General features: G+C 37.3%; 1 protein-coding gene across 2 annotated transcripts in view; it reads left to right on the plus strand.

Moving 5' to 3' along the window:
- Nucleotides 1-27,460, plus strand: part of ARHGAP15 (Rho GTPase activating protein 15) — a 599,115-nt gene that overhangs the window by 366,347 nt on the left and 205,308 nt on the right. For both annotated transcript variants that reach the window (XM_036090857.1, XM_036090859.2), the window contains exon 10: nt 13,537-13,635. In XM_036090857.1, the coding sequence (XP_035946750.1) occupies nt 13,537-13,635 (99 nt within the window). The remainder of the gene's footprint in view (nt 1-13,536; nt 13,636-27,460) is intronic.

Below are 27,460 nucleotides of genomic sequence, written 5' to 3' on the forward strand. Positions count from 1 at the left end.
CTCTTAGGTACTTGAGCGTGTACCTAGCACTCAGCATTAGTGGCTATGAGAACACCCTTAAGACCCAAATGAAAGAGACTCCATTAGAGATATTCAAACCCGTTATATTAATATATTACAAGTAATATTTGAAATCATTAAGAAGTTTTACTCCAACTAAATTTGAATCTTTTCTTATTGAACTATGCATTCATGCAAATAAATTGAAGTCTTACCACCTGGGATTCTAACAAATCTATGCTGATATTAGGAAAAGTACAGTGTTCTTTCTAGATTTTACTTTAAATCAGAGTGAGCCAAAATTGCCACACCTTCTCTACCCTAAAAGAATCTCTCAACTTGTATCAGTCACTGAGTGATACTTCCAGCCTTAGTCCATATTCGTTGGGCTGACAAGGTAAATGAAATCATTTAAAATTAATTCAATCAATTATCTGAGTAAATTTTATGGATCAAGTTTTCTCCCTCGACTTGTCACTCAAACAAATAAAAGTACTGATTTCACGACACACACGTTCCCTGACTTACGTGGTTCAGCTTAACATTTTTCAACTTTATGATGGTGCAAAAGTGATATGCTTTCAGTAGAATCTGTGCTTCAAATTTTGAACTTTGACTTTTTTTCCTGGGCTAGCGATATGTGGTACTGGGCAGTGGCAGCTCCCAGTCAGCCATGTCATCATGAGGGTGAACAACCCATACACTTACAACCATTCTGTACCCATACGGCCGTTCAGTTTTTCACTTTCAGTATAGTATAGGATCAATTTACATGAGATAGTCAACACTTTATTATAACACAGGCTTTGTGTTAGGCGATTCTGCCCAACTGTAGGCTAATGTAAGCATTCTGAGCACGTTTAAGGTAAGCTGGGCTAAGCTATGATGCTCAGTAGGTTAGGTGTAGTAAATGCATTTTTGTCTTATATTTTCAACTGATGATGGGTTTATCGTGACATAATCCCATGGTAAATTGAGGAAGATGTGAGTAAAGTTCCTACTAAGTCAAGTAAGTAGACAATCTAATGATAAAAGTCTTAACTTCAGAATAATTACAGTAAGTTATGTGATTGAGCAATTGAATTTTATGGACAGTTTCCTATTTTAAGAATATAAAGTATATCTAAATATGGGATAAGTTGGCAAAACTTGATGTCTTTGAATTTTATCCCCTTCTTCTTTTGCTAGTCCCCTCTGTAATTCCAATGAAATGAAGGCAGGCAAACCCCAAACAGAAAATATCCTCAACCCAAAATGTAAATAATCAGTCTTTGCTAAACAAAAGTTAGCCATGTTAAGCATTCAAAACGCACTAAAGCAAACTAAACTGAAATATATTTCCCTCCAACTTACCTGATCATGGCACAAACTTTAGATAGAAATCATATTCTTTTACATACACTGTTTTCTCTTACTCATTCGTTCTTTCATTTATGTATTCATTTGTCAACCAGAAGAGAATGTAATAGAATGCAAATAAATAAATAAATAAATAAATAAATAAATAAATAAATAAAGCAATAGAAATACAAAGGGAAGAGGGGCGCCTGGGTGGCTCAGTCGTTAAGCATCTGCCTTTGGCTCAGGTCATGATCCCAGGGTCCTGGGATCAAGCCCTGCATCAGGCTCCCTGTTCAGCAGGGAGCCTGCTTCTCCCTCTCCCTCTGCTTCTCCCCCCTGCTTGTGCTCTCTCATGCACGTTCACTCTCTCTTTCTCTCTCTCAAAAAAAAAAAAAAAAGGGAAGAAATTACATGTATCTTGTTCACTGTGTATAGTTTCCTTCACCTTGAATATTCTTTTCCAGCTTCCTTTATCTAGTAAACATATTCATTTTCATGCTTCCAGCTCAGAGTTACCAACTCCATGAAGCCATCCCTGTCTTCCTCATTCTGAGTTAGTCCTCTCTTCTCTTTATCCCGAAATTATAATTTCCTCATTTCATTATTGTACTATCTTTCTCACTGGACCGTGAGCTGTATTTTGTAGACTAAAGACCTTTTTACTCAATTTTACTTCCAGAGAAGTTGTTGCCTGGGAAGAGGTAGAAAGGAAAGGAAGCAGGACGTGGAATCTTTCAGTGGTTTTACAATTACTCTTTATTTACAATTTCATCTTCTTTCTTCTGGAAACTCGTATGTCAATGGACACTCCTTTGATGAGCCGGCTCCTCTCACCAACCTCACAATGTTGGCTTATCCTATGTTATGTTCTTAGACTTCTCTTCATTTTTTCATTCTTCTTCTCAGACTACTGGGTATTATTCAAATACTCCAAGGCTGAAATATTGCAGTCCTGTGGCTTCAAGTTCTATCTGTAGGCTTTCTAAACTTAAAACTTCGGCTTCATGCTCCTGACTCTCAAGACTCCAAACTTGCATGTTCAAATGTCTATTTGTCATCTCTCAAGATGTTTGGTTGACATCTCACATTTATCTAGAGCAATCCAATCCTTGCTTACCCGGTTCTGGCATGTTCCCCTCAGGAAATACCCAGCCAACTGCCAGCTGAAGTCACCCTCTGTTCTAGTCTCTCTTCTGCTCTCGTCAGCAAACCCACCTTAAAATATATTCCAAATTCAACCACATTTTGTCCCATTGTTACCAGGCTTATCTAAGCACCATTACCTCTCCCTGGAATATGTCACCAACCCCTTGACTGGCCTCTCTGCTTCTTTTCTTGACCGTCTTAAATACAGTCTCCACACAGCAATTAGAAGGATCATTTAAAAACCTCACTCACATTATTTCACTCCCCTGCTCAATAATTGCTAATTACTTAGAATAAAATCATACTTAAAATAATAGCTGATGATCTTTCTGTGACCTACAGGGTTCTACCTGCTTTGGCCCGTAGGCCACCTTTTCAGTTTCATCTGCAAGTCTACTTCCTGTTTGTCACCTCACTCCAGCCACACAGGCTTCCTTACTGCTCCCCGATTGCACCCTGCTTACTCCCCAGTCTTATGCATTTGCTGCTCCTCTGATTGAACACACTCCCCGTGTATAGGCATGGTTCACTCCTTCACTTCTTTTGATCTGGAAGACAGAGAGCAGTGTATGAGGACAGAGAGTGTTCTTTTCATTATTCCATCCCCAGCAAGCCTTGAAAAATACTCAGGGATGGATACAAAAAGATGAATGAACACAAAAATTCATGAAATATTCACTTGGTCAGACCATTCTCTATACTGTTGTGATGCTGTGCACACGCATGTGGAGGGCAGTATGCACGTATATGTGTATATTTGTGTGTTGTATTGCTTTGGGTAAGGAGAGGGATGGAGAAGTATAGGATAAAGTTGCTGCCTAGAGTAGACAAATATTGAAAAATCTTATATGCAATCTTTCATTTGAGGTAATAAACTCATTGTTTAAGATAAAAATTTCTTTCTGGCTGGTAGACTCACTAAAATGTCCATTGCATTAATTGGACCAAAATTGAGTTGAGATCTATTTCCATGAGAGTTTAGGAGCTTAAAAGAAGGGGCCAAGGATGCCTGGATGGCTCAGTCAGTTGAGCAACCAACTCTTAATTTCAGCTCAGGTCTTGATCTCGGGGGTGTGAGTTTGAGCCCTGCATTGGGATCCATGCTGGGTGTGGTGCCTACCTTAAAAAAAGAAAAAGAAGCCAAAGAGTACTTCATAGAAGTCTTGTTTGGGGTTGAGGGTGAAATCTTGAAAGGTGGGGACTGCTTAAAGCCTGAAAAGAGAAGAAAGAAAAGAAAATAGGAGAAGCTGGGGAAGAATTCCATCATTCTGTCTGAGTGACAGTGGACCTGTCTCTGAAATTCGTCTTTGGGCTGCTACTCCTGCATCCAATTGTACAACTTTGATTGGAGGCTGCAGACTACAGCCTACCCTTGTTTGGGGATATCTTCTCCATAGTCTGGGCAAATCTCCTCCAGGCCAGTCCTTCCAGAACAGACATTATCATTATCCACCAGGGACTTTAAAATCTATTAGGTTAATGAGCTACACAAGTATGAATAAACATGCAGGGGGAAACTATACACAAAAGTGTATATATTTAGAATTTCTATTTATTTAGATTCCAAACTACTTAAAAGTTAAAATAATTATGCTTTTTTCCCCCTGTATTTGCCTCTTTTGAGAAAAAAACACAAGTAAACAAGGCAATGAGAGAAACTTACTTCACTTGCAGTGTATATTAGAGATTCAGCAGAGAATCAGCCCATTTTTTGGTGTCTGTGTATCAAAAAGCAGTAGCTGATACTTTTAATCAAAGTCCCAAGGCATTGTAAAATAACGCAGTACTTTATGAAGCACTTAATATATATTAAATTCAGTAGTGTTTTAGCATTAAACATATTTTTCTGAATCTTAGTTCAAAGAGATAAGCCATCTGTAAATTACAGTACTTACTTAAATCACCCATTTCTCCAAAAATTATCAGTCAAGCTGCAGTAAAGTTATATGATGAGGGCTTATATGGTGAGTATTTTAAAGGAGAAGAACAAAAAGTAATAAGGATAGAAGTGGAGAAAATATAAAAGATAAAAGTAAAAACAGGATTGTTTGATAAGTAATCTGAAAGTTTGGGTCTAGAGATCTACTCTCAAAAAGAAAACCAAATGTTACTTACAGTTTAAAATCAAAGGTAAATTTCAGTTAAATTGCTAAAATTACCCATGTTGAGAATATTACTTTTGCCCTTCAGTATCCACTGCCCCTCCTCTAGAGCAACCTATTGGGAGATGATATGCCCATGTGTGTAGCGTTGTGGAGGGAGAAATATTCCAAGTGCAGGCTACTTACTATGGAAGCTATCAGGGCTAAGTTTTTTCTTATCCCAACCCCATTTTTAACATAATCTCAACCAACTGGGCATCTCTGTTGGAACTTACCGTCTTGAGCATCTGAAGAGTGTAATTCATCAGAACAATGCTGGTGGCGGGGGTGGTAATGTAAATAGCATCTTGACCCAGCCGTCAGAGTTACAAGACTCCGGACCCAGCAGTGTATTTCCTCCTTCTTATTTCATGGATCTCCTTTGGACCTTCGGTTTGAAACATCTCCAAGACTGGTTCTCCAGCCTTGAGTAATTAATAAATTCCTTTGAGTTCCTAGTAAATTCTTGGAGTTCCTTCCCACTGTCATTCCTCGCTATCATTTGAATAAATTCTTTGTGTAAGATAGCCCTGGTGGCAGGGCACATGGGTGGCTCAGTCGGTTGAGTGTTGGACTCTTGATTTTGGCTCAGGTCATGATCTCAGGGTTGTGAGTTTAAACCTCATTGAGCTCCATGCTGGGTGTGGAGCCTGCTTGAAATTCTCTCTCTCCCTCTCCCTCTGCCCCTTCTCCCCCACTTCGTGTGCGTGCAGAGGCACACATGTGCTCTCTCTCAAAAAGAAATAAACTAATAAAAGATAAATAAATAAATAAAGCCCCAGTGTTTTGGTTATTTTTTTAGTTGCAGCCCAAACCCTTAACAAATATACCTCATGACCAAAATAATTGTCTGATTTGGGGGGGGATGGGTGGAGCTAAGCCACTCGATTTGTTATTATTGTTTTCTGTTCCCCTCTATGTTCTTCATGTATGTGTAGTTCTAGCTGCTTTGTTTTCCTTTTTAAAATTTACTAGACTAGCTGCAACGGCAGCCCTGTGTCCTGAAAGCAGAATAATCATTTTGAAAAGCATGTGGAGACTGTCTTCCTGGGTAAATGATGATAACACCGTCACATTATTTGAACATTTAACTGCCTCTATTGAGTAGTTTTCCTCATAGTTTTGATTCATTTGGAATCTAACTGACAAAGATCCCATTACTGGGTGTTCTTTCCATAATTTGTCAAAAAATATATAGCAGAGATGGGGGAGAATGAAGCTAATTTTTAATCCGGGAGACTTAACCTGGTTATGCTGATGAACTAACTAAATCGGTCAAAAGTTGGAGAGCTTAAAGATTAAAACCCACAATTTCCTAGTTAAACTCTAATTCATTATGTAAACAACATGATTTATAAGTGCAGTCATGTGGAAGGTCTATTTGTTTTTCTCACCAAAAGACGCTTTCAGAGAAAAATTGCTGAAAATGGATTTTCTCCAACCAATGTGTTGCCTGCCACCCCGGTATAAACGCTGCAGCAGGAGGAGGAAGACATAATGATCACACTAGCCAAGGCCATAGGCATTTGTGGAGCATTCCAAAAATATTGGCACCTCCAGCAAGAGGTGTTTTCTAAATACAAAAAGTTGTTAAGAGAGGAAGAAAGGATTACCAGTGAGCCCACAGATGGGGATATAGGTAGGGAGTCTGGAGCTCGGGGTTCTGGGCTGCTCCGTTTTTTGGAATATCATAAGGAATGGGAAAGCAGAAATAATCCTTAGTGTTGTGCCAGGACAACAGTCATGGAAGTTAAGGGGGCAAAGCTAGCTCGTTAATGCTCGCCAAGACAACAGAATACTCTCTCTCTCCCTCCCCTTTTCCTTATACTGTTTTAAGATAGAAAGTGCTATGGTCCAAACACATTCCTACAGTTTAATGGTCCTCTTTGGTGTATCAAACCCTGAACTGTATCAAATTTACAGATGGTGGCAATCCTACAGCAGCCCTGAAATTTGACATTGACATTTTAGCTAAATCTCTATGATTTACTTTCTTTATTTTTTTTTCTATTTCTGTCTATGGTTTACTTTCTTTAGATAACACTTTTTACTTTGCAAAGTCATTTAATGTGCATCATCATCTCCTCTAAGTTACATGATCCATCATTTTATGTTGAAGGCTAATGTTATAGTCAAGATTCCTTTCATAGTAATTGATAGAAACTTGTCTAAACTGCAAAAGTAAAAATGGAATTTAGTGGACTACTTAATTGAAAAGTCCAAGGGACAAGGATAGCTTCAGGCATGATTGGATCTAGGGGCACAAATATTATCAAATCTTTATTTCTTCCATCGCTCAGCTTGCTTTCCACTCTGTTGGTTTAATTCTCCAGTATGTTTTCCCAGAAGGTGGCAACATAACTTCTGGAAACTCAGACTCATATCCTAGTAGTTTATCAATTCCTGTAGAAATAAGGCTCCTCTTTCCTAGTAGCACTAGAAAAAGCCTTAGAATTTACTCCACCAGATCAACTTGGGCCATGTGTTCATGTCTGAACATGAAGAAATTCATGTTCATCCCTGGAACTAGAGGTGGTGGAATCAGTGCTACTCAGAACAAATGGCAGCCAACATGAGAAAGGCATCATCCCCTAGGGAAAATCAGAGTGATCTTACCAGAGAATAGGAGGACAGTTACAGGGCCAGTAAAACCAATAGACATCCACCATACTCTTCCTTAACCAGTATCATCTGTAACAGTGGATCTCACTGTTGAGCCAAGACTGGCATTTTCTATAGTGGGCATAAGCCCTCTCCTGAAAACTTCTGGTCAATGCTATGTTCGTGTTCTGGTCAAGTTTATTTGGTTGCAATAAACAGAAGTTCACTCAAAAATATTCAAATAAAATGGGAATTACTGTCACAACACAAGGTATGTCATGGTACCCCATGGAAAAGATAGATGATCTCTGGAGTTAGGCATCAGAAAGTGAGGACCTAGGGTGTGTCTGCTTCATTCACCTCTCTCTGCAAATTAGTTCCTGGGCCCAGTCACCCATTGCACACAGCCATCTCCCCATATGGCTGCCCCTGGCATCCAGTGTCTAAATCTAGGCAGTTTTACTATTTAAGTCCCTGGCACTAACTACCTCAGTCTGCAGTATCCCAATTCTAATCATTTTGAGGGAGAATTTCTTTGCCTTGGCTTGGGTTATATGACAGCCTTGCATTTAATCAGCTTCACCACAGAGACTAAATTCTTAATTCCAGAGCCATACCTTGTTGGGTGAGTACAGCCAGTTTAAAGAGAGGCTAGAATTTAGAAGACAATTTTTGGCTTTTCTGGTAACTAGTCAAAGCAAACGTCTCCCTTCTGTCTAATGATGTTGATCATATCTAGGCTCTTTTCTCACCGGGACACTATTGGCAATCAGGAGGGGACCGTTTTTCAATGAGGGATTGCCTACACTTGCCTAGACCACCCAGTAAGTGGCAGTGATGCACCTCCCCCACTTCCCACTTTAGAACAACCAAAAGTAGCCAGTAGCGCACCTCGTCCCCTCCGGCGCATTATGGCAGAACACCCAGCAGTTGAAATTCACTCCTATCCACCCACCTCAAAATCTTTCCCAAGTCCTATCTTCCCTTATAATTAATGAATTCCCAGCACTTAACTTCTTAAAGCAGGAGTGCATTTGCTGTTTTCACTTCCTCGCCTTCTCTTCAAACCTTGTCCACCACCATCTGCTTTTCAGCTTCATTCTTCCACTAAAGCCATTTTTCCTCATGGTCACCAATAGCCTCTGAATTGTCAAAATTCAATGAGAACTTTTCACCTTTATCTCCTACCATCATTCTTCTGCATCTGAAATGCTTATCCTCATTCCTGAATACCTATCTCTTTATTCTTCTCCAAACCTTCAGGGTTCCTTCTGCATGTCAGTCTCTTTTACTCAAGCAAGGAACTAGGAAGACCTCTCTCTGGTGGGTTGACTCACCTTCTGTATCCAGTTAACAAATCCTACAAAATCACCCCTTCTTTCCGTTGTCACAGGTCAGGTTCTTACCTTTTTTCTTTCCCTGAACCCTGATACTTTGTAACTTTGGACACAGGATTCAATATTTTGGGGTCTCTGTTTCCTCTCCCATAAAATCAGGTTAATAGTATCTACCACCAAAGGGTTGAGGATTCATGTAAAGATTTAATAAGTTAGAATACATAAAATACTTTGAACCATGCCTGGCTTAGTTTAAGGGTACAATGAAGCTTCACTGCTATTATTACATAGCCTTGAGATAGCATTAATCACATTATATTATAAATGCTTTTGAGAGTTATCCACCACCACCACCCCAGACTGTAGGAGATCATGCTTCATGCATCACTGCATTTTCCGGCAAGAGCACAGTGTTTGGCTTATAGTGGGCATGTTATAGCTACTGAATGAGTGAATCAATATTTGTATTCTTTACAATATCCAGCACATGGCAGGTGCTAACGAAATATGCACTGAATCGAATTTGATAGAATTGAATTGATAGGGAGAGAATACAGAGTAAAAAGTGCCGTCATATTAGGTAAAGCATAATGAGTTCATTTTAAGGGAGGAGAAATTTCCTTTGGGACTCCTCCTTGGGTTGAATCTAAACTGATGTATGATTCCACAATCCTAGCAAATTTAGAATTGTTTTAATCTATTTATTTGCTCCCCAGTTTCAGTTTCCACGTCCTGTCAATTCTCTTTGTTGTCATTCTCATAGCGTAGCTTAGGTCACCAACAACCTGGACTCCTGTTATCATCTTTATCAGTAAGCTATTGCTGCATAATGAACAAACACAAAATCTCAGTGACATACAGCAGGAAGCACTTACTTCTCATGTGTCTGTGGGTCAAGTAGCCTGGGGCAGGTTTGACTGGACAGCTCTACTTTAAGCAGAAGGTCTGACTAGACTTGTCTCCTAACTGAGCATTGGCTTCAGTCTCTGCCATATGTATTTATTCTGGATCCCAGACTGAAAGGGCAACAGCTACCAAGGGAAGTTCTTGTCTTGGCAATAACAGAAAAGCAGTCAGGTGAGTAGAAATCTACAGTGCATCTTAAGACCTACATCTGGAACTGACACATGGTCATTTTTACTCACAGTACATTGTCCAAAGCAAGTCTACAGCCAAGCCCAACATCAGTGAAATGGGAGAAATAAATGTTGCCCACTGTAGTGAGTTTTCCCACACAGTCACATGGCAAAAGCGGTGAATGTACAGATCTAATTCAGAGAAGATGAGAAGAATCATGACCAATGATTAAATTTACCACAACTCTATCCTGACTCTGGTCTCCATAACACCTTCCTAGGTGATCACATTAGCCTCTTAACTAATCTCCTTGTGTTCAGTCTTCTTCACAATCTGTGCCTCCATTTGGTTATGAACGTTTTGGCTGTAGGGGATAGAATGCACAGTTAAAAATGACTTATATTATCTCACTAAATAAGAAATCTAGAAAAAAAATGATTTAGGTTTAGAACTTCAACAATGTCTTTGAGGTCTGGGGGTTTTTGTGACTTTTTTAATCATGTTAGCTTTTGTCTGCAAGCTTGTTGTCTCATGGTGATAAGATTGTTGCAGTAGCTCCAGAGTCACATGATTGCACAGCGATGTCCAAAGCAGGAAGAAAAAAGAAAGAGTGCCTTCATACATGCCTCTCCTTTCAGCTGGTTAAAAAAAAAAAAAATCTCTTGTAGCTTCCCAAGTCATTTGTCCTTACATTTGACTGATTATAGCTGTCTAATTACTCAGATCTGCAAGGAAGACAGAAGTCAATAGGGAACATTTTCAGCCTCTATCTTACGAATGGACTCTAAAAACAAGAAGTCATGAGGGGAATAGTGTATGTATAAGAAATCATTGGTGTCTGCACACTTTCAAATAATTTAACCTACCTGACTAAAATATTTAAGGCTCTTATAACACATCTTCATCTTCTTTTAAAGCTTAATACATCAAGGTTTCTCTAAATAAGAATGAGTGAATGTATCCCTCAGCACATCTCATTCTTCCTGCCATTTTTCCCCATCACTGATGTGTTTGTATACCTTCCTTCCATCTTCCCTAAATGGCCTTTTGTCCCCTCTCTTACCTCTTCACTTAAATCTTACTTTTCCTTGAGGATTTGTTTCTTCTCTGGGAAGTCTTCTGTGGGCACCAAAGGCTGGTCTGGTGTCCTGCCACATGCTCAATAAATATTTGTGAAATTGATTTGAATAATAATTTCCTTTAGAAGTTTTTATACTTTATAGCATTTCTTCCTGACTATAATCTCTAGCCAATTTAAATTATTCCAACTGAAGTTGTGGGTTATTTTTCTTAGATAATAGTTTATGTCATTTTTTTTTTCTTATAGTGGTGGCTGTTTTTGAACAAGTCTTTGTTACTTGACCAAGGATTCAAAGCAAATACATTTGATTATTTCCCACTTCTCTACACTCTGTTGATATGTCTGGGGTTTATCATCTTTCTGTCTCTTAGATGAAAATGTACATTTTCATACTGAAATATGTTTGTGCTTTAGCCTTAATTACTCTCCTCCCTGCTAGGTTGTCCTTAACTCAAGCCATCAACTTTTCTAAGAAATGGATGAAAATCATGACTTCCTTCAAGTCTCATCACATTCCATTTTGACTGCCCCTTTATAATATTTCACTTACCAACCTGTTATGCTGCATTTTATTTTTCTCCCCACTTCTACTACAAATATTTTTTGAAAATCATTGAAGACCTCCACTGATGATTAAGACAATGTCTTTAATAAATGTTTATTGAACTTCTAGTATATGCCAAACATTGTCTACTTACTAGGGACCCAGTAAGAAAGGAAATAGGTGTAGTCTTTACTCTCCTTGGTTTTGCATTCTAAGCAGGGGAAAACTAACCAGTAAGCACATCAATCCAATATGCCAGGCAGAGATAAGTGCTCTAAGGAAAGTAAAACAGGAAAGTATCATGGAGAGTTCCTATTGCAGTGCGGCCATTTTTTAGAAAAAAAAAAAAAAGTGGGTAGGAAAGGCTACAAAAGAGACCTAATGCAATGGAGTTTCATGCAGAGGTCATAATAAGTCCAAAGTCCCTGAGGCAGAAGTGGGCTTGGCATAGACAAGAATCAGTAATGTGGACAGCCAGCAGGCAAGTGATGAGGGGGAGAGAGGGGAGAGGGAGCAAATGAACTCAATTAATGGGTGGAAGGGCAGGTCATGTATTACCTTAGAAGTTGCAGTAGGGAACTGGAGTTCATTTTGAGCAAGATGGGAAGCCCTTGAACCTACTAAATATTTGATTCATTCTCAGTAATAAAATCTTTTTTTTTTTTTTTAAAGATTTTATTTATTTATTTGACAGAGAGAGACACAGTGAGAGCAGGATCACAAGCAGGGGGAGTGGGAGAGGGAGAAGCAGGCCTCCCGCTGAGCAGGGAGCCTGATGCGGGGCTCGATTCCAGGACCCCAGGATCATGACCTGAGCCGAAGGCAGACGCTTAACGACTGAGCCACCCAGGTGCCCCTCTCAGTAATAAAATCTATGCTGTTTTTTAAAAATTGGGAAATGGATGGTGGTGAAGATTACACAAGAATGTGCTTGGGGCGCCTGGGTGGCTCAGTTAGTTAAATGTCTGTCTTCGTCTCAGGTCATGATCTCAGGGTCCTGGGATCAAGTTCCGCATCAGGCTCCCTGATCAGCGGCGAGCGTGCTTCTCCCTCTCCCTCTGCCTGCCGCTCCCCCCTGCTTGTGCTTGCTTTCTCTCTCTCTCTGACAAATAAATAAATAAAGTCTTTAAAAAATTTTTTTAAAAAAGAATGCGCTTAATGCCACTGAACTGTCCATGTAAAAATGGTTACAATGGTAAATTGTATGTTATGTATATTTTACTGCAATAAAAAATATCTATGAGCAAATCTTGTGGGCCAGAGTCTGTGCTAAGCCCTGGTGACCATACAAACACATAGAGCCTGTAGGCACTCCAAATCTGCTTTGAGAAAATACATTCCATCTATTATAAATGTAAATACACAATGCAAGGTAGGATAAATCATGTTCCCAATGAGAAGACCAGGCTAGGATTTCAGAGTGTGTTCTCAGAAGCCTTAGTCTGGAGGGATGCCGTTTGAAATAAAAGGATCTTACTCAAATAAGTTTGGGAAATAGTGCATCCTCCAGCCCTTTGTGGGGATTCCCAGTGCAGAATGGCATGTCACAAGCTGTAAGAATACACATGAAAGAAACCTGTTTAACTTTGTTTAACCCAACATTGCTAAACCATTTTGATCATAGGCCTTTTCCCCCCAAATTGCCTATTAACATCCCGAGGAACTGGTATTCCAAAGAACTGATATTAAAGGAGACACAACACTGAGATAAGAAGAAAAGAGTTTGTGGAGAAAGTGTGGTCAGAGCTGAGCTATAAAGGGAAGGGGACACTTAGATGTCGAGGAAGGGCATTCAAGGCAGGAGAGATGTTAAGAAATCCACTTCAAAGTAAATCTGGAACTTGCCTCTTCAAAGATCATTGACCCACTGAACGAATCTTCTAAATATACTGATAAAATTATAATTTTGGTGATCATTGACAAATTTCTTCTAAAACACTCAAGATACCAATTCATTAAGATTAATTACTTTGTAGAAGTTTTCTTAATTCCTTGTCACTATTTTATAAACAACAAAGTTATGCCCTGTCATCCCAGCCTAATCGATGGCGGAGTGTTAGCTTTCTTTCTCTGGGCCCAGGGTCCTCTTCTATAAAGGAGGGACTTATGGCCTTTGTATCTCTGCAATAGACCCTTTGGAATTAAAGCAAAAAATCAATTCCTATGCAAGACACAGATTTCAGCACGCAGTGGGTATGGAAACAGAATCAAATTAAAGAACAACGCAATCTTGGATTTTAATGAAGCTCATCTTTGTTTCTTTTGCAGATCAAATTTTTGGCTCTCATCTGCACACAGTGTGTGAACGTGAAAATTCCACAGTTCCACGGTTTGTAAAGCAATGCATTGAAGCTGTCGAAAAAAGAGGTGGGTAACTGAATATGCAGCAATTTCCCCCATTAGCGCACCCTCTAAACAACCAATGCTCAAGCTAACAGCGCTCTTTGATTTGTCTAGGAAGCCATGCAATTAAAACTTGACTTTTGTTAATCGGTTAAGAGGATCAAGTTTCTTATTAACTTCAGTTTGTTTTTACAATAGGGACATCAGTAATTCCCACTAATGTTCTTTTTTTTTTTTAATATTTTGTCTGTCTGACATGTTGTTGATTGAATTGCAAACCTCTTGTTTTCAAGCCAGTGATAAAACATTCATAAAATATCAGCACTCACAGTGTTAGAACCCTCCTAACATTCATGTTGGTAGATGTTGTGCCAGAACAATTTTTGGTAAGCCCCCAGCATTACCCAAGTGAAGCAAATAGCATTCCTACTCACAAACAGTGATATCCCGTCTTCCATGTGTTTCTGTTCAATATAGAATATGGCTAACTGGTTCTCCCGGAACAATTAACAGATGCACCTCTAGTGTCAAGACGACCTTTGATTCCTATATTCCAGCATTCTGTTTTTCATCGGAAATTATTTCATCTTACCACGGGGAACAAATCAAAACCCAATTGACTCATTTCTTTGCTGGTCTATCTGTGGGGTGTTTTTCCCTCAGACTATGACTTCATTCATTCAAGGTCATTTTCCCTGGAAGATACATACAGTAGATGCAGAATCTCAAAAAGTGTATTGTATAAAAATGTGAAGCTTCATCACCATCTGTTACAAGTTTACAACATATTCCCAGGATCTAGGGGGATATATATCACGTAAAAGATAGAGGTGTTTTCAGAAAAAGAATTGGTGAATCTATTCCCATTTTCAGCTCCCAGTCTCTTAAAACAATAGAACCAAGGGGAAAAAAATCTTTACCAAGTTATCTACTAGGAAAAAGCCATTTTAATGTTACCTGGCTTTATTATAGAAGCATAATAAAAATGGCCTGCAATTTCCAACTCCTGGAAATTCATACTTTAATTATACTGTAAGGACAGCCTTGGGATCCTATTATTCCCATATCAGTAGGGAATGAGAGAATAACAAGAAGGGGACGAGTGGGTAGGGAAAGTAGATAAAGAGAGTGGCTTTGGGGGAAAGCATATCAACACATCAGAGAGAAGAGCCGAGAGCTCACAGAGGGTAGAAAACAGTAAAAGCAGAATGAACACAAGGAGAGGTATCTGTGAGGAATGGAGTCAATTGGAGTTTAGAGAGAAATGTGTTTTTATTGCATGTTGCAATCTCGTTTAATTTTGTAAGTTCATAATTTAGGAATAAATATTATTTAATAAGTACTTAAAGCCAAAATGGATCACTGAGAATGTTATAATGTTATTATTGCCAATAGCTAAATTATCATTATTTTCAGGAAATCTTCATCCACTTATAAATACTCAGCACCGACAGTGTGAGCACTATTATATTAGAGCAAATATCCGAATAGGACTTTGGGGGAGCTGTACATAATAAGACGTGCACACATGTAATAAAAGGACTCTGTACCTCTCTATTTATGTACACACCCGAGGCAAAATGAAAACTCCGCTAGATATAGCCTGGTGGTGTGCAGATACCATAATACAGTAGAGTAGAAAATATCTATAAATAGAAACTGTATCTTCTGTTCACGGCATTTTGTTGGCGATTTTTAATAAAATAAGACAATGTTTTTGCTGACAGCAACAATCATATCTGGCATTATATTTCATTGTCCCAATGTTTACTTTTAAAATGAATTTGTAGATCCAGCACTAAACAGGCACTAATCACACATATGATTATTAAAATGACTCCTAAGCATTTTAATGAAACTCAAAGACTTTATAATTCCACAAAGCAACTGATAATTCAAAGCACTTTGGCAGTGTCAGCTTAAAGGAACTCTATGGAAATATTCAATAAAAACTCAGAGGCACAAGATAAACCTCTCACATCATTGCAAGATTTACAAATGTGTACTTTTGATTATATTTTTCTATGATCATTTTGTTGGATTAATATTCTTACATTTATACGCCAATTCTATTTACTCAAAGTGTTGTTTTTACTAAATTCTGGCAGAAAGCACCTTAGGACAGAAATAATTTATGTGAATCTAAGTCCAATGTTTATGCAGGCTTCTGATGACATTTTATGCCGGGGTTGGTATTAGGAAGTAGCATATAAAGGTGCCAAGTCTCTCAGCACGGCTGGGACTCAGCATATCTAGAGCCCTCCTTCTAATGGCCAGATCCTCCTCCAGCCAAGATACTCAACGGCAGAGTCATGGGAAATGCTTATGGACCAGTTATGGGAAAGGCACATTTAATGAAAATTGTGTGTTTACTCCCACAGTCTTAGGGAAATGGCCTCAAAACTCACAATAGCAGTACACAGGGTGTTATAAAAAGATTTGTTTCCTTTCTTTTTCTCTTAAGATTATTTCCCCCACCTTTACAAAAGAATCATCTATAAATTGTAGCTGTATTTTTGTAATACTTCTCACATGGTTGATTTTGAATGAAACAGTCTCAGGAAGGCAGATCTCACCATTGATTGATTGATTCATTGATTCATTGACTGATTCATTCATTCATTCATTCATTCATTCAGTTATTTGTCTTACTGGCTTGCAATAGACAGAACCAAATTGTTCATGATCCTGTAGTCTACCAGGGAAAATCTACCCAGTGCTTGGCATAGTTGCATTCTTTAATCAACCCTAGTAAAGTGATATTAGTCACATTTTAAAAATTTTGCACCTCACAGACATGCCTAGAAGAAAATCTATTAGTGAGCCGAATGTAAACCAATTTAGCGAATAACTTGTTTAGTGTGTTTCCTTATCTTGATTTGGTTTCCTTTATTCCCTTAAACCACCAGAGCATTCTCCCTCTCACCAACTATTCTAACCAGATTAAAGTACTTTTTGTGGTTTCTGACATTGTCTGCTCAGCCTAGAGAACATACACAAAACTTGGAGGGAAACTGTAAAGGAGCATGTTAGTCTTTAAAGCTCTTCCAAGGGTTTCATTCATGCTCGTATTGCCTTTACAATTGTAGAGCATGAGTAGAGTTAAGCAGCCAAAGAAAAACTCAGTTTATGTTTTTTCTTCCAAAGCAGTTTCCGTACAAATATCGAATCATTGTTCAGCTAATGCTCAATACATATGATAAAGTGACCCAAAGCCTGAGGTCATCCAGTACTTTTCTTTGGGTCCGACAAAACAAGCATGCAGAAAGAGGCGTTGTGACATACTGGTAGTATGTAGATCTAAGCAGTGAGAATTCCACTTTTCACTACTTATAGAATACTTTGTGTAGTTTAGGATGACCTCAAAGTGTATAGAAATTGCTTACTTAAAAATACTTAAAAATAAGGTGAGCTGTATCGCTCAGAAGAGAAGGGCTTAGGAGATGTGACTTAAACAAAGTATGTAGTCTACACTGATGCAACTGGTATTAAGACCTTAACCTGTAGTTCTTTTTATGTAAAAAATGTAACTGGCTGATTACTCTGTGAAGGTGCATCCCTGGGAAAGAGCCTTACCCAGTACCTGACACGCTGTAAGCACTCGGTAAATTTTGGGTGAATGATGTAACACATACCAAGTGTTTATTGTATTCCAGCAACAAGTATCTCTTCAGTGCCTACGCATGTGTCATTCTCCATGCTACCAGTTGAGAATATAGAGGGAATATACATTAAGCATAAAGACAATTCGCTGAGTACCAAACTATTATGAGTGTTATGAAAGAAAAGAACAGGTACTAGAAGTGAAAATAAACCGTATAATATTCTTTTATAAGGTAAGGGGAGTTTGTTTGCTTAAAAATCACATAATAGAGAGTGGGGGGAAAGGAGAGATATTGGTGAAAGGGCAGAAAATTGCAGTTATATAGGCTGAACAAATCTAGATATCTAACGTACAGGCATGATGACTATAGTTACTCTAAGACAGTAGGTTGCAGGTGTTCTCATCACCCACACACACAAATTAGTAGATATGGGAGGAGATGATATGTTAACTAGCTTGACTGTAGTAATCACAGCAAATCATCATGTATACCTTAAATATATCCAATATACTAAATATATTATGAAATATTACTTAATACTAAATATACGATTAAATATATTTTAAATGACATAATAAACCCTGAATAATAAACACATATTTGTCTGGCTTCAACCTTCTGCTGAGAGCAGAAGTTTAATTCATCTTATTTCCCAGGTTATTTTCCTGACGTATCATACTAATGCAATATGAGGAGTCACTTCATGTGAGATATCCAAAAGACAGTCCTTTCTCCACCCAACAATACCAGACTTTCCCAAAGACTTCTTTCATATATAATGGAGTTAACTAAATGAATAATCATATTTCTATTCTAAATACATTTTTATGTATCTAATATATGTTTGTCTATAAGGGAATAAGACCGTTTAAAAAGGTCAGTTTCGTTTGGACAGGAATTCATCCTTTGGAATATGGTTTAACAACACATTCTTCCTCCATGAGCCTCAGTCCTAGTCAGTATGCCCCCAGACTACTTACCAGCATTAAAATGACACCTGGAGATCGGTCACAAATGATGTGAATGTACTTAACACTACCTAACTGTACATTTAAAAATGGCTAAGATGGTAAACTTTATATTATGTGGGGTTTTTTTTAACCACAATTAAAAATAAATGGTACCATTTGATGATTCGGCAGATGCTAATCACCAAGTTTGTCCTCTTTCTTTATTCTGGAACACAAAATACTATGACAAGAATGATACACAAAGTTACATTTTTGACTTGGTGCCCAAAATCCACCCTGGGATACATAACCTTGCTTTAAAGATTTAAGAAAGACCTTTAGTCTACTTCTGAGAAGGTCCTCAGCCTCGAAAACTTTATCTCTCAACTTGACTTCTTAGCAGCTGTTATATTTTTTTTGCTGTCATTTGTTTGACAGGATCCAGTTATAGGTTCCGATGTCTGTTTAAAGAAACAAGGAGGCTGTTGGCTTTAAAATTCCCTCATTGCCTGTGTGATCAGCACTTTCCCAGGCTTTTCTACATAGTTTGCCAAGCAAAGGGACTGACCTTTGTAGCAAACACTTTTTCATTTCAAAATGCTCACTTTGATTTTTGTCCCATTTTATGCTCATTCCAAACTGTTTACAACCCACTAAAAATGACTGTGAATTATATGTTTGTGTAATGGATTCCTTTTGTGGTCAGAGTGGAATGTTTACTTTGAACAATTAGTTATCTTTGGGTAGATTATAGCAACTTGGAAAAAGAATGACTAAAATTATTATTATACCTTAACTATTTCTTTTTGGTAATTCCTCTGCTATTACATGAAGTTTGAGAGAACGTCACATCAACAAGCCCATGGCATTATAAATGAAATCTATTTCTCCAATGTGGGGATATTTAGACATAATCATTAATATTATACGAAGGTAGAGTTATATACTTACTCAGGGATATGCTTATCTGACTCCTCAAAATTCAGAACATCGAATATACATAAATACATGGATCTTTAAATACATAAAATAAATACATGGATATTTACTATATGTGTGTGTGTGTGTGTGTGTGACATTTGCATATTAGGTAAGGTATGTACATGTATGTATTTATTATACAAATAACAGACATGATTGTAGTATAGCTATTATGCTAAGACATACCAAGCATTGTCCTTGTGAATATAATTTTCCTGATACTTGATTCAGTGCATCAGTCTGCCTCTTGGGATCTTAGCAAGTGTTCACTTGCAAAAATAAAACTTTACATAGTCTTTTCCCAATGCCTGAGAATCCAGACCCCTAAAGTACAGATCAAATTGCCTTCACGATACAAGCTCTGCTCCCAGTTCTGCTAATTTTGTACTGTTCATTCTTTCCCACTTTGGGATAATCTATTATAGTTGGATCCAGGCACGCACGAAAGGCTGATACTTCCATGAGGAATGTGCAATTTGTACTGTTTAGTTTGTGACGAGATTCTTGAAAACTTTTATGATTCTATCTTGTTCCAGAGAGACTTCTGCTTGCTAGTTTTATAAGCAGTGAGTGAAAAAAAAAAGTAACAAAAACAAAACAAACTGATAAAAATTACATGCTCAAAAAAAAAAAAAAAAATCAAGAGTTCAAGATAAGCACTTTTTCTTTTTCCCCAGAGAATATTTGTGGACTGAACAAAAATGTTTCTGAGGGCACTGGCCTATGTGTTGCTTTTTTTTTTTTTTTTTTTAAGTGCTTGCTTTTCATGCCTAAAGTTAGGCATCCACATGCAATTACAAAAGAGCTGATCCTCAAAGAAGCTCCGTACAAGTTTGCCGCGAATTTTCCGTGGGTTTTATTTGTGAATTAAAATTAAGTCCAGTTTCGTGTTTTTGTGTTTTGTGTTTTGTGTTTTGTGTTTTGTTTTGTTTTGGTGCAACCCCAACGACAGCCACCTTCCTGACAGCTTTAGTGTTGTGCTGGGTCCAAGTTGGAATTGGAATTGGCTCTTTGGGGTAGTCGTGCTGGGGCCTCTGTGTCTGCAAGAAAGCCACATTCAGGGCTAGAGGGGAAGACAAAATCAAAAAAGAGTAAACAGGAAACAGCCAGCAAGAGTATAAAAGAGAAACTGGGAAAAGACAACCAAAAGAAATCAGAGATGACAAGGTGGAGAGAGAGAAAAAAAAACTGCATTTTGCAATTAAGAAAACAAATGTGGATGAAAGGGCACTCTTGCAAGGTCCCGTAATGAAGAGAAGACGGTGATTGAACGAGTTACCAAGTCGACCATAGTTACCTGAGACCTGCTTCTCTGTTCCAGAGAAACTTATTCCCACTTAAGAAAATACTTGTAAGTTCAATCTTGCTGTTGAATGGCAAGCTTACCCTGAATGTTCACAAATTCTGTGTGCCCACGGTTGGGAATTAAGTCACTGTACTTATTAGTGACATTTCATGGAGTTTATCTACATCTCGCAATACACAACAGTCTTATTATCAGAAAGAGGGCTTAAACATAACAGAAGTTAATGGAGGAATAAATGTGCAGTTCAATAACCAGCAAGGCTATCTAATGTATCCAGCAATGTGGCTCTGGTCAAATCAGTCAGTGGATATTCCCACACTTTTGCGTCCAGAATGCATGAGAATAAATAATATCTCTTCCCAGATAAAGCCTGAGTCTAATTTCCAACCTCCACCCCCACCCGGTTCCACCCCCATGTTAAAGTTTAGGTTCTTACCATACTTTCCCTTCGAGTCAGTTGGAAGGAAACAGAGCCAAAATTAATACCTTAGGAAATTAGTCTCTTATTGTGTGAATGGAGGATTTAAATAATGCAACACCTCCTCATGTCGAGATGTAATAGTCTAAAATATCCTATAGCAGTGTCATTTATATGATGAGAGTTCTGGGTCTGGGAGTTTTTCTATTATAAGCCCCCATATTCAGAAGTTAATAGTTCAACCATAAAAATAATCTTGGCTGAAAGTTGGCAGGATGTTTTAGCCTGGAAGCAAATGTTTACAAAATTTGAAAAAAAAAAAATCACATGCATTTGGAAAGCTTTCAGGTTTTCAATAAAAAGGCGCAAAAAAAAATAATAATAATAAGGCAGACAAAGATTTTCAAATATTTGTTGCCCTGGGATTCAAAACTGGATTTGTAGTTTTTAAATAGAATTTTAAAAGATTCTTGTTGCATAATGTGAACCAACTGATTAAAAAAATAATCAAAAAATTTATCAAAGCTCTCCCAGAGTGTCACTTTGTTTTGTGAAATAATCTGTTGTTTTTTGGTTGAACAAGAATCTATACATTATATTTTTATAAACATTTCACTAGAGCTTAAAAATTTGTGATAATTAAGAAATCTTAAGTTAATTCAGGAAGCTGTGAATGAGAACAAACTATTATACTCTTTTGTGGGTTTCCTAATAAATAAGGTTCCCTTTTAAAATGTCTAGAAAAGAATTTCTTTTTTCAAGGAATTTTCACACTCTCAAATGAAGTGTGCAACTTAAGCATTAATCATTGATCTACATATAAATTAAAAAAGACATACAGATTCCAGAAGTAGTTGCATGGGTCCATATAATTGAACATGGCATATTTTCCTCTGTAGGATGTTTTGGAGTAATTTACTCATCCCCTGAAAAGATTTTTTGTCTTAGTGATTCTTCTAAATTCTGTGAAAGGTTATCTTACAGTTTGTGGAATTAAAAGTGTGTGTTTTCTTGGGTTCAAGTAATCTTTTCCTTGCTAGTTTTACACCTTTTTGTCGAATTTTATAATTTTCAAGCCACTTTCTATTTTCAGTTCAGACAAAAAAAAAAAATCGGGGGCAGGACACTTTGAGAGGAAAAACTGCAAAACCAAAATAACTCTAAAATGATACTGCTGTAAGAGTTCTTGAGCTTATAGTAGACTGTAGACCCAAAATGTCGAATCACACAATTTTTAAGGAAATAAGAATGTCCTGAGATTTAGAGTGAAAGCACAGCTTACAGAAGAAAAATATTTAAAATATTACCCTCAGTCCATCATGTGCTACTTCATGTAGAGAGCGTGGATTTATTTTTAACTCTTCACAGTACCTGGCACATAATGGATTTTCAATAAATGATGAATGAACGGATAAATTACATTCAACCTTGCTTAAATCTTCATGGAAAGTTACACACCATTGTTACACCTGCATATCGTTGAAACTTAAAAAAAACAAAATCAATGACCATGTCGTTGGTTGAAGATAGCTGTATGATTTGCATGGTTTTCCAATCTATTTTCTAAACATGTAAACCATTCTGATAATTGTATATTATGTCATTCTAAATGATATTATTTTCTATCTATACCCAGCTACACTAAACATTTGAAGGTATGTTTCCTTAAAGATTTTATGTTCATCGGTTTTTGGATACTACATTTAAGTGTGCCATGCAGCAGCTGATAGAATACCCATTCTTTACTCATTTTCATCAGAGGAAGTCATATCCCATTAGATATTGTTTCAACACCAATAGCCTGCTGTTTTGAATCAAGTAATTGAATGGCAACTATGACTTATAAGTGACATGCCTGAGAATAGTCAGGAGTAGGCTCGGGTCTCATAACCACATAGAAAGTAGCACACCATATCTTTTCCTCTAATTCAGACTTGGAATAACAAGCTGTTGCTGTTCTGAGTGTTCATTTACTTCCCTGTGAACAACTCATCTTCTTGATTCAGTGTTTATTTTTTTACATAAATCTGAGGAAATTTTTATTTTGATGATAATTTCTTGAGTTGAGTCTGTCAAAGAATCTGAAGTAAGATATATATGGTCAACTACACAGACTTGTCAATTGGAAGCTAATGAAGACAAGATACTGATACTCTAAATTCTGACATGATTTTGCTATTGGATATTGATTTCATTTTCTCCAAATTTACTTTATGACAGAAAAGTTAAACTCTGCTGACACTATCAAAAGCTCTCTAAAGACTTTGAATATGCAAGTGCCATTAAAATAGGATTGTTGACTTTCTTGTCTTAAAAATGATGATCTTCTTTTTATGTTTTGCATTTTTTACCGTTTGTGTTAACTTAATTCTTTAGTCTCCCTACAAGGCAGTGGAACACCTAGCAGACAGTATAGTAATCACTGTAGTAGGGTTTCTTTCCTTTCATCTTAAATGTCAGCTGTTGACCTGTATTTGAAATTGTATGGGATAATATTGGAGTCCATGCCCTTAGCCCAGAGTTTGACAGCGTAAGAAATGTGTGTTTTCCTCTGGATTTAATTCTTGACTCTGGGATTTCTCTATCCATTCTTTCAGTGTAATCTCAATGATACCAAAACCTTCAGTGATTTCTTTAATGACTTCAGAGTTCCTGTTTTTCAGAATGACTCCTCAAGCTATGTCTTATTCTCAGAGCTGAGGTCTAAGAAAAACCCTTCTTGAATTTTCCTCTGGCATCTCAAACTCAACTTCTTCAAACTGCACTTATCACTTTCCCTAACAAATCTATTCCTCCCTCTTTATTCCTTAACTCAGTCAATGGCATCATGGCCTATTTTTCCCATTCCTCTTTTCTTTTGCCCCCCCCCATTCTTCTAAAAAGAAATATGTTGGATATTTTGGACTGTTCTCTCTACTTACACAGAGCATTATTCACCAAGTCTAATAATCTCTCCTTTCTTACTATCTCTTGAATCTGATTCACCTTTTCATCTGCTATGGCCTTGATTAGAACCCCATAATTTCTTTTGAGAAAAACCTCCTAATTGATATTGCCTTTGTTCTGTTTTCTGCCCAGGCCACCTTCTCAATAATGACAACATCATTCTTCTTTAACACAAATAGAATTGTGTTATGCCTTCTTAGAATATCCCTCAATGGTTTCTTTTCTCCATCAGGATAAACAAAATTCCATCTTAATTATCCCCATAAGCATATGACCTCTGTCTACGGTCAGGTTTCATATTCTCAGAAGCTGCTTCCTATGTTCCAGGAATATCAACTACATCAAGTTTTTCCAAAGGTTGGTATTTTTCCATGCGCTGTTCCTTCTTTCTAGGGACCCTCTCTTTGCCCATCCACCTGGCAAATTCATATTCATCTTCTTGTGCATAGCACAGGAATCCCCTTATTCAAGGAATATTCTCTGATTTATATCCTCAACCACCCCTCCATGGTCTCTTGAACATTATTAAGATTTCTCTCTGCAGTGTTCCAATGACAGTTTTGCTCTCCCTAATACAGCCCTTATTGCATGGGGGTGTGATGGCTGGTGTCTTTACCTGTTTCTCCATCTAGAGTATGAGTCCCAGAGTTAGGGACTGTGTCTGGTTCATCTCTGTCTCCTCGGTGCTTAGCATACCAAAACTGGCATATGGTATGGGCTCAATTCATGATATATGATTAAATGGATGAAGAGATGGATATTATCCAAAATTCCTTTCCATCCATCTATCTATGCATCTATCCTTAGGGAATCAAATCCTATATGCTGAAGATTCATTGAACTGATAGAAGAGATAGTGTTTAGATAGCTCTTGAAGCATAACTTGAAGTCATATTATCCAGAAGGAAGAGAAACTCCTTAAAAGTGCAAGTAAGGAGTTTTTTTGATTGTTTGCAGCATAGCCAATAGGTATCTACAGTCATATCAATATCTATATCCATATCTGTATGATATACCATATTAGTAATAGTCTACAATAGGATAAGACAGAAATAGAGCAAAGACTCTGGTGTTCAGGACAGGTTTCAGACAAAACAGACTTTCTCATCCTTCATAGGTGAAACCAGTCTCTCAACAAATAGTGTTAAATTATTTCATGAACCTGAGGGATTCAACTAACTATAGCCAAATTTGATGCTTTTGAGATCTAATAGTACCATAAGAGTAGGACTATCATCTTTCTGGTTCAAAAAATTATGTTCTTTTATAGGTAACCCTCTGGGCATTGTGCCTACTTCCCTGTAAGTTTGTGTATACTTTTCCCATTATCACCCTCTAGGTCTCTTTCACCATCACCACTTTCCAGGCATCTACTATCCACTGAATAGCCATGTTTCTGATTATCTTTTCCCAAATGTATTAGCTTGCATTATTTAAGGCGGAATCTCTTTTTATTATTTCCTGCTCATATTTCTAAACTCCTTAAGTCCATTTGTATGATTCTTTTGTCTTCACAGATGTCCACAGTTCCTCCCAATTTAGTATCATCAGCAAATTTAATTAATGCTCTGTTTACCTCTCTTTCTAATGAAACCAGTCCCCTGTTTCATTTCATCATACAAAGTAAAAATATATTGGCAATAAAACAGTCCGAAGAAATGTTCCCTCACTGTAGGAGGGGAAGTTCAGGATACAGCAAAGAAGTGAGGAGTGGACAGGGCAGCGTGGTGGTGAGCTAGTTTGCTATTGCCCTAAAGCAAAACCCTTTTCAGAGCGACCACATTTGGCAGATTGCCTGGGTTGGTGCTGTGTGTGTGTGTGTGTGTGTGTGTGTGTGTGTGTGTTCTGGAAGGTAACTATATTACCCTAACTGAGGACTTTTTACTAAAGATATATTTATTGATACATGAAAAGCATATTTAAAGCTATATATACAAATACAAGTGCAAGCTAGTAACATTTAATCCGTAGTGTAGCTACAAGTCTAGATATGGACATATACATCTGGATATACACAGGCTCACAGCCATTTTCCCTGGGCTTTGTTTAACATTCACTCCTGTCTAAATTTTTATCTCAGGTTTTAATTTGATAAATGATTTAGATCCAAATTACCCATTGGGCTTAAATCAAATTCCTTATAAGCGTTAGATTTATAGAATAAAGAGAATTTTTATTCAGTTATATCCAATAGGCAAATATCAGTAAAAGAAATATTTTAACCTCTAGAATTTATAGGCTAGAAAGGTGAGCTTCATCACAGGAAGAGGTTTTACCTGTTAACTCTAAAGTGAGCAAGTTTATGTTGAAAGAATTATACCGATGAATCGTGGATCACCACATCAAAAACTAATGATGTATTGTATGGTGATTAACATAACATAATAAAATAAAATTTAAAAAAAGAAAGAATTATACCATTTGTCTTTGAAGATGGGGCCGTACAGATATGGGGTGATTTACATAAGGAAAACAAAGATGACATTTATTAAGCACCCACTATGTGCCACACATAATGCTAGGACTTTCCAACATGAGTCAATACCATAGATTTAAAACCCATATTACTTACTACCTGATATTCCATAGACCATTCCGAACTCCAGTAAAATTTCATAAATATTTGCTATGTTGCACATGAAGAGCCAATCTTTGAAATATGGATTAATTAGTATAAATCTATTGACTCTAAAGGGAAAAAAACCTTTCAGGTTTATGATTAGGTCTGATTAGGACAGACAGATGGTAGACCAACATCTCTATTGGTATATATAGAAGACAATGCACGCTCTCAGTGTTGAAATGAAGGCTGATATATACTTTACATTAGCACAAGGTCACCAAAGATGTTATCACCGAGGAATGATGTTAACAAAATAGTGACTGGGAATACTGTTAAGTAGTCACAGACTCATATTGTTTTTCTAGTGAGAAAAATCTGATGCATAATGCATTCTCAGATGCCAGGACTTTACAGGCATAACTTTCATAAGCTTTAATGGGAGTTTCCTGCCGGCACCTGTTACAGTATAGAGTTCTTACTTTTCACACATAATCCAAGACTGGCTTGGAACACTGACTTGGAAAAACTAATATAGTGAAACCTTCTTATAATGTTTCCTCACATATAATGTTCATCTTTTAATTCTTGGTCTGATATATGTATGTACATGTTTTCCTTTCAAATTCTTTTCCCACCAGAAAGGCTTTTTTTTCACAAGCTTTTTATGGATAGGAGCAGATAATTTTTTTTTTTTTAACTGGGTAAACTACTAGGAAAGACACATAAAGGGGAAAGTTATTAGGATAGAAATTAAACTAATGTTACAAATCTACTCTTCTTAGCTGGAAATAGTTCTACAGACTTTGGATTCCCGAGGAGCCAGCAGAATCAATTAGAGTGCCATGTGCAAAAAGGAATCACCATGGATCCAAAACAAGGATCACAGGTCAAAATAATATCATTTGGCCATATTTTCCTGTGTCTTTACAGAACAAAATATGGGAAACTTCAATATTTAAAATAATATTGCATTTAACCCTGTGGATTAATCAGCAGGGTAATATTTTGTATAAAAGAGAGTTAAAAAGAATTCTTAAAATTTCATATTTTTAAAATTAACTCCTACAAATTGTATTACCA

The sequence above is a fragment of the Halichoerus grypus genome, chromosome 4 (genome assembly GCF_964656455.1).
Source record: "Halichoerus grypus chromosome 4, mHalGry1.hap1.1, whole genome shotgun sequence".
Taxonomy (NCBI): domain Eukaryota; kingdom Metazoa; phylum Chordata; class Mammalia; order Carnivora; family Phocidae; genus Halichoerus; species Halichoerus grypus.